Raw genomic sequence first — 8752 nt, 5'->3', positions numbered from 1 at the left:
ATTTGCACCTTTATTATTTTATCCGGTATATTAAGACAGAGGCATAAGAATGTACTGCAAAGTAGAAATGAGTCACTTCATCTCGATCCTTCTCGACCTTTCCTTCACTTCTAGTCCTCCTCGATACAGTTTGAGTCCGTGGACGTCATCATTCAGCACAATTCCTCAACCACACGATTTTAATTTCTAATGCACTTCCACTGACATGATGCGATGCAAATTGAATTAAATCCTGTCTTACTATGCATCTCGTTCTGGCCTTCGGGGCAATTGATTCGGTTCTCTAATTCGAGAAAGTGGGAGGGGTTCTTTGGCTTCGACGAAGCCTCTCGGTGCTACTTTCTGTATTGATAACCCAAAGATGCATATCCTCGGGACCGCGCAGTTGTAATGCGTGTCGACAAGATCCATATCCCATCCAATTAACAACATCAGCCCCGACTGAATTACACTCGTAAATGTCTTAATATCACTTATAAATTATCACCGGGGCGCAAGATATCATGAATATGCAACATCCGTGGCGCTTCCAAGATTTGAAGCGCGATACTCAGAGAGGTCGTGCACGCAAATTTGAATAATTCATGAACGCGCGTTGATGCGCCAAAAAGAAGCCTTTTGTTCTCATCAAAAAACTTCTGTACAAATATCAAAACCTTTACACCCAATTCGGGATGTAAAGCGCGACCCCAGAGATCAAGAGACTATCAGACATCAACTGACAGAAAAAACAGAGGCCTTAGAAGTTGCAAAAAAAAAAAAAAAAATCGAAACGTTGTTCTGAAACGCATTAAAGTTACTAAGTGTGAGACGCGCATCTAAGTGAAATATCCACATGACGGTTTGGATAAAGAGGTAATTTAGCAACAGTAGATCAATCAATTTTTATGCAGGCAACTGAATTCCCACCAGGTTTCCATGCGGCTCCTGGTGATAAAAGCAAATGCTTCTGCTGCAAGAAGCGGTGTAGTAGAGTTCAATGGTAATAAAGCATGCATGAACGTACAGAATAAAAGTCATTAGCAATGGAAATCAGCCACTTACAGTATAATCACTTTATTGCAATTCAGAACATCCATTCAATGCGGAAGAAACACAATATTGCACGTCATGTCAGGAATTTCTTTAAACAAATCTAAAGGCTGCAAAAATGTCAAAAACATAAAAATTCCACCCTAAAAGTTCACTTTGTTTACCAAGTTATAGCCTATTAATGCATGTACAGTTTCATAAAATGAGTGTCATGATGGTTTAGTCAAATTAGTTTGAGCTGTAGACGAAGTCTTTGCTGTTGTGGACGCTGAGCCAATATCAGATTTCTTCTCTTGGGTCGTAGACTTAGATGAAGGACCAGCATCTGTAGATAAAATAAAATAAAAAAAGAAGAAAACTGTAAATGTGTGTATTTACAATATTGGATGTTAGATGCTAAAGGTAAATTGTGTCATTTATACCAAATTGCTGATGTATTATGATGTATTAACTATATAAATTATATTTCATGTATCTTATTATTTAATAGAAGCCAAAAATGGTCAAATAAACATTTGTTCCCTGCTGAAAAAACAGCTAAAACCAGCTTAAGCTTTGGTTTATGATGGAAGTAGTTGGTCTCCCAATCTGGTTTGGCGGATCAAGCTGGTCAACCCCTCTACAACCAGCCTGCTGATAAACTATGACCAGCTAAGGCCAGGCTGGATGACCATCTAAAACCAGCCAACAATCTAAGGCTGGTTTTAGCAGTTTTTTTCAGCAAGGTTGTAAGACAACTAGTTAACCAATTAGTTCTGCATCCCATTAGCTGATTAGCATGTTAGCTTAACATACAGATAGTCATTTAATCAGCAAGTGTAATATACCCCTGCTGAAAAACAGCCTAAACTGGTTGGCTGGTCTTAGCTGGAAGTACAGTGCCTTGCAAAAGTATTCATACCCCTTCATTTTTTTCTCACATTTTGTTTTGTTGCAGCATTATGTTAAACTGCTTTAAATTAGTTTTTCCCCCCATCAATTTACACTCCATACACCATAATAATGACAAAGCAAAAACCAGATTTGCAAATTTTACACATTTATTAAAAATAAAACACTGAAATAAGTACATTGCAGAAGTATTCATACCCTTAACTCAGTACATAGTTGAAGCACCTTTACAGCCTCAAGTATTTTTGGGTATGATGTGACAAGCTTTGCACATCTGCATTTGGCAATTATCTGCCATTCTTTGCCTCACCTTTTCACCTCTCAAGCTCAGTCAGCTTGGATGGGGGCTGGCAGACATTTTCTAGAGTCCTAGTTGTTCCAATTGTCTTCCATTATGGATAATGCTTCTGTGAACCTTCAATGCAGCAGATTTTTTTCTGAACTCTTCCCTAGATCATTGCCTTAACACAAGTCTGTCACTGAGCTCTACAGGCAGTTATCTTGACCTCAGGACTTGGTTTTTGCTCTGATATGCATTTTCAGCTGTTAGACCTTTTTTGAGAGGTGTGTGCCTTTCTAAATCATACTCATTCAAATGAATTTGCCACAGTTTAACTCCACTCCAAGTGTAATAACATCTAGAAGCAATATGAATGCTCCGGAGCTAAATTTCGAGTGTCCCAGAAAAGGGTATGAATATTTATGCAACAGGATCTTTTCAGTTTTTTATTTTTAATAAATTTGCACAAATATTAAAAACCTATTTTTTGCTTTGCCATTATGGAGTAGGGAGTGTAGATTGATGTGGGGAAAAAAGTACTTTAACAATGCTGCAACAAAATGAAGGGGTATGAATACTTTTGCAAGGCACTGTAGCTGGTTTAAGATGGAAGTAGCTAGTCTTAGCTGGTCTTCCAGCCTGGCTAGGCTGGTCAAGATGGTTTTAGCTGGTCTCCCAGCCTGACTAGCTAAGGAAGTGGCTAACCTGTTAGCTTAGCAGACAGATAGTCATTTAATCTGCAAGTGTAACATACCTATATAATAACTAATAAACAACAAATAAAACCAACCTAAACTGGTCTGAGCTGGAAGTAGCTGGGCTTCCAGCCTGGCTAGGTTGGTCAAGCTGGTTGTAAACCAGCCTGCGGACCAGCTATGACCACCCTACGACCAGGCTAGATTACTAGCTAAAACCAGTCAACCAACTTAGGCTATTTTTTTAGTAATTTAATCTGCAAGTGTAACATACCCCTACTAAAACCAGCCTAAGATGGTTGGCTGGTTTTAGTCGGTCATCCAACCTGGTCATAGATGGTCAGCAGGGTGGTTTTAGAGGGCTTCTGGCCACTTCTTTTGCTGGTCAGACTGGGAGACCAGCTGGGACAACCAGCTAAAACCAGCCAGACTGGGAGACCAGCTAAAACCAGCTACTTCCATTTTAAACCAGCTAAAACCATATTAAGCTAGATTTAGCTGTTTTGTTTCAGCATTTCATTAGCCAATTAACCTGCTGGCCGATTAGCTTTGCTAACTGGTTAGTCTTCTATTTTAACATATCATTTACAGATGTTAACCTGTCAAGCTAATATCACTAGCTGATTTATCTGCCAATTAAATTTTTTCTTCTGTGAACAGGACATTTGTTGTTGTTTTTTCAGTTAGCTAACTGGTTAACCGATTAACTTAGCTTAGTGCGAAGTTACACACAACAAATGAATTGAGCATATAAGGATGTAAAAAATCTTAAAGGGATAGTTCACCCAAAAATCAAAAGTCTGTCATTACACACTCACCCGCATGTCGTTCCAAACCCATAGGAGCTTTGTTCAGCTTCAGAACACATATTAGAAAATTTTATAAAATCTGAGAGCTTTCTGACCCTGCACAGATGCAACGCAACTGACATGTTCAAGGCCCAAAAAGATAGTAAGGACAATATTAAAATAGTCCATGCGACATCAGTGGTTCAATCGTAATGTTATGAAGCTACAAGAATACTTTTTGTGTGCAAAGAAAATTTGTTTCAGACTTTATTCAGAAGAGTACCACAATGCATGTGTGTGGTGCTGCTGATGCAGGAGCCAGCGTTCTGAAAGCTCTCGGAAAAAAATCTTCATTTTTGTTCTGAAGATGAACAAAGGTCTTACGGGTTTGGAACGACATGAGGGTGAGTAATTAATAACATAATTGTCTTTTTTGGGTGAACTAACTCTTTAAAATAATGTTGAAATTGATATTTTGCCCATCTGCTGCAAGGACGTCTATTGTAAAATGACCATCACATGTCACATACAGCTCAGGTGATTGGTTGAAAAAAGCTACCGTTCATGAATCAGAGATGGCAGCATGCAGAGTGGATACTGGCATCAGACATGACCAAGCAAGCAAAGCAACTGCCATTGAGATGTATAAAAATGCTAATGGATACGGTAAGTAAAATTAATGACATAAAACTTTTAAAAGACATTCAATGATCATCTTTACCATGTGAAGTCTGGTTTTCCAGCTGAGCCTCAGGTTGATCCACCCACAGTTTATGTTTGGGGTTGTTTGGGAACTGTTTGGTCAGTCCACAACTTAAACATCGCACAATAGTCTTACGCTGTCGCCTCTGTCCTCCTTCAATATGAAGATTCAACATACATTGTTAGTTCTCTATGGATGTAAAGATAGATAGATGGATAGATAGATAGATAGATAGATAGATAGATAGATAGATAGATAGATAGATAGATAGATAGACTTACTTTTTTGTCGTACAGTTGATGTGACACCTGGTATTAGTAAAGTGCAGCATTTTTTGCAAATGGTTCTCTTTACTGATGGATCTCTGTGAGGAAATGAAACTCCATCGTTGATGTTTGTTCACTTAAAATCCAGATTATTAATGAGGAGAAGCTACTCACTGTCTGAGCACCAGCCGTTTGGAGATTGTCTTCTGAGTGAAGCAGTAAAATCTCGCCAGTTCTATATTCTCTGGATTTTCAGCCACAACGCAGTGAGCAGCCTGGGAACAACATCATGAGTTAACATCACGAGAAGGTTTGGAGATATTGAAATAAACAGAACTGACAAACAAACTCACTAACCTGGTAGAGGAAGTTCAGGCGCTGATATGCTTCTTTATCTTTTATATTCCCGGCCATGTTTGTTTAGAGACGTTTGTCTCTCTTTAAAACTCGAAAGTGTGAACTTATACTGCATATAACATGACAGCATGCTTGTTTAGTTCCTTCTGCTTCTCAGCGGCGGGTAAAGTCACTATATTTGCTGTATATCGCCATCTCGTGGAACAGCATGTAATGATATCTTTATGTCATAGATTTTGTGAAATAACCATACTGCGCCTCATAGTGACACGACTATGAAACGCAATTCAGTTGCAGCTTATGGCAAGCCGTTTTCGCCTAAAATACACTGTGTTACTCGTCGTAATTGTATTTTTACTAGTAACAATTCAATTAGAGAGCTCTATAATTCAGTTCCTACTAGTAACAATGCCAATTAGAGAGCTCTATAATTCAATTCTTACTAGTAACAATTCAATTAGAGAGCTCTATAATTCAATTCTTACTAGTAACAATTCAATTAGAGAGCTCTATAATTCAATTCCTACTAGTAACAATGCCAATTAGAGGGCTCTATAATTCAATTCCTACTAGTAACAGTTCCAGTTACAGAGATCTCTAATTCAATTCTTACTAGTAACAATTCCAATTAGAGAGCTCTACAAATTAATTTTTACTAGTCATATGTCTCCACTGACTTCCATTCATTTTAAATTACAGAGCTCTACAACAGAATTTTTACTAGTAAGAATTACAATTATGCCTCGTTTCCACTGAGCGGTACGGTACGGTACGGAACGGAACGGTACGCATTTATTTGCGTTTCCACTATCAAAAGTTGTGAATGGTACCAAAATGCCGAACTGTACCGTACCACTTTTTGGGTACCCTTCCGTTGTGGTACCTAGCACAGTGGAACGGTACTAAAGGGTGGAGCTAGACTCACTGCAGAGCGTTGATTGGTTGACAGAGAATCGTCACTTGCGCGTGCTACAGAACGACAACGCAACACAAGAGGCGCCATTTTTAAAACACACACAACACCTTGCAAAACAATGCCACCGCGAAACATAACTCGCGAATGTCCTCCATTGATGTTTGCGGTCTTAGCTTTCTTCTTTGCGCGAGAATGACGTCAAGCTACTTTCCGTCATACACCACGTCTATCAAGTGACGTTATCACTACTTTCCGGCATACACCACGCCTATCAAGTAAGGGTACTGTCGGCAGTGGAAACGCTAGCCAATTCATGGTTTTCCGACCCGACCCGTACCGTACTGTACCGTACTGTACCGTACCACTCAGTGGAAACGAGGCATTAGAGAGCTCTACAATTGAATTCTTACTAGTAACAATTACAATTAGAGAGCTCTCTAAATATTTTTTTTACTAGCAATAATTCCAATTGAAGAGCTCTCTAATTCAGTTTTTACTAGTAAGAATTCCGATTAGAGCGCTCTCTAATTCAATTGTTACTAGTAAGAACTGAATTAGAGAGCTCTTTAATTCAATTACAGAGCTCTGCAATTAAACATATCTTTAATGTGTTTTTTTACTAGTAAAAATTTAATTATAGAGCTCTGTAATTGCAATTTTACTAGCAATAATTAAATTAGAGAGCTCTCTAATCGGAATTGTTACTAGTAAAAACTGAATTAGAGAGCTCTCTAATTGGAATTAATACTAGTAAATACTAGTCAATTCTTACTAGTAAAAAAGCAATTACAACGAGTAACACTTAGTATATTTTAGGCTAATACGGCTTGCCATAGCAGCTTGCATCTTCAAGTTTGCAGCTGTATGCATAATTAGAGCTGCACAAAACCAGTCATAAGTAGCATGGGTATATTTGTGGCAATAGCCAATACATTGTATGGGTCAAATGATCGATTTTTCTTTTACGCTTAAAATGATTAGGGTATTAAGTAAAAATCATGTTCCATGAAGATATTTTGTACAATTCTTACCCTAAATATATCAAAACGCAATTTTTGATTAGTAATATGCATTGCTAAGAACTTCATTTGCACAACTTTAAAGGTGATTTTCTTAGTATTTAGATTTTTTGCACCCTCAGATTCCAGATTTTCAAATAGTATCTTAACAGACCATACATCAGTTGAAAGCTTATTTATTCAGCTTTCAGATTATGTCTAAATCAAAATGTCAAAAATTGACCCTTATAACTGGTTTTGTGGTCCAGGGTCACATATTAGAAATGATGGCATGACATGTAAATATAGTCTATTATAATTTATGTATGTATGCAGGCCCTTGTGTGTGTGTGTCTGAGGAAAAAGTACATTATTGATATGCATGTGTTGCTAGGTGGACATTTAATATTTAATAGACAAAATAGAGTGGTTGCTTAAAACCTTAAAGCCTTTTTTAGACAGGGCTTTTTAATTATTTAAGGTTTTCACACATTTTGTGTGAGGAAAATATTAACTGGATGTGCTTCTGGAATTAGGTATTTTAAAAAATAAAATAATAATAATGATAATAAAAAATAATTATCATTGAATTAGATTTTTAAACCTACTATTCATGTTAAAAAAAGAGTCTTTTCCCTATAAAAACTGCAACTGTAAATAGAATAAAATAATTTAGATAAATGTATTTAAAGTTAACATATTTGTTACTGTATACGAAAGTGAAAAAAATGTGCTGAATATAATCTAAAACTATATTAAAACTCTGAATTAATTTTTTCTACCCTCTATTAATGTTAGATTAAACTTAAAAAAAAAAACGATTCACCCTAATTTCTTTTTTTCATCTTTTTCTATAATCTCTTATCACTCTGTAGGTCATTTCACCATGTATTTCTATGTCTTTGGAAGGCGTTTGTCTTTCAAACACATTAAAATGCACAATTCACAAACTTTTTTGATCATCTGAACCTCTTTCACCTAATATATTTACTTAAAGTACCCCTGATATTTTAAAATAAATATTTTAACAATCAAGTATAAATTTAGCATTTTCACTGTTCTCTGACATTGGTTAATGGCCACATGACATGCAGGTAAATATTTTTTATTTATTTATTTATTTTTTACAAGTTTTTTTATTTATTTTGATTGATTATTTATTTTAACATTTATTTATTTATTTTTATTTTAATTTTTTTTCATTAAACTCACAAACCCCCTGCAGTTCCTTCTCAAAGTCTAATTTGGGAAACCCTGACGTAATATAATGTTTAATGCAACAAAGAATGTAATATATTTTCTTACTTCTTGCATTTTTATATCAATATGGTACAATACTATCCTACTTAAATCAATGCGACAAACGAGTTAGTTCAAAAGTAATCTAAAAGTAATCAAAAAATAGTCTGATTACATTACCTAAAATGTGTAATGTAATTGATTTCGTTACTGATAAAATTACATATTTTTTGTGATGTGTATGTATGTGTGTGTATATATATATATATATATATATACATACATATACACACACACACACACACACACACACATATATATATATATATATATATATATATATATATATATATATATATATATATATATATTAAGTTCGTTTTTTCTGACCACTATTAATGTAAGATACACTTTAAAAATAATAATAATAAAAAATCTTCCTGTCAAAAAACTATCTATCCATCTATATATCTCTGCCAAAGTGAGGGGGGTCCGGAGTGGGTGTTGGACGCACAAAACTGGCAGTCAGAAGTCTCTTTCTCCACATTGGGCACACACACACACACACACACACACACACACACACA

The 8752-nt window shown here is 35.9% G+C and overlaps 1 protein-coding gene across 1 annotated transcript; it reads right to left on the bottom strand.

The window, feature by feature from the left end:
- Positions 1 to 1010: 1010 nt before the first annotated feature.
- Positions 1011 to 5160, bottom strand: rpp21 (ribonuclease P subunit p21). Its single transcript, XM_073844890.1, has 5 exons — positions 5013 to 5160; positions 4830 to 4930; positions 4671 to 4753; positions 4408 to 4542; positions 1011 to 1357 (listed from the first exon to the last, which is right to left on the bottom strand). Exons 1-5 carry the CDS (start codon positions 5067 to 5069, stop codon positions 1242 to 1244), a joined length of 492 nt encoding a protein of 163 aa, XP_073700991.1. The 5' UTR covers positions 5070 to 5160; the 3' UTR covers positions 1011 to 1241.
- Between the last annotated feature and the right edge of the window lie 3592 nt (positions 5161 to 8752).

Source organism: Garra rufa, chromosome 7 (genome assembly GCF_049309525.1).
Source record: "Garra rufa chromosome 7, GarRuf1.0, whole genome shotgun sequence".
Lineage (NCBI taxonomy): Eukaryota > Metazoa > Chordata > Actinopteri > Cypriniformes > Cyprinidae > Garra > Garra rufa.
This window is presented reverse-complemented; position numbering and strand designations above follow the sequence as displayed.

Excerpts from the sequence above, each read along its gene's own strand:
- rpp21 (XM_073844890.1), bottom strand. The coding sequence starts at position 5,069 with ATGGCCGGGAATATAAAAGATAAAGAAGCATATCAGCGCCTGAACTTC. Across the intron at positions 4,931-5,012 it reads GCCTGAACTTCCTCTACCAG|GCTGCTCACTGCGTTGTGGC; the intron begins GTTAGTGAGTTT and ends TGTTGTTCCCAG. Across the intron at positions 4,754-4,829 it reads AAACGGCTGGTGCTCAGACA|AGATCCATCAGTAAAGAGAA; the intron begins GTGAGTAGCTTC and ends ATTTCCTCACAG.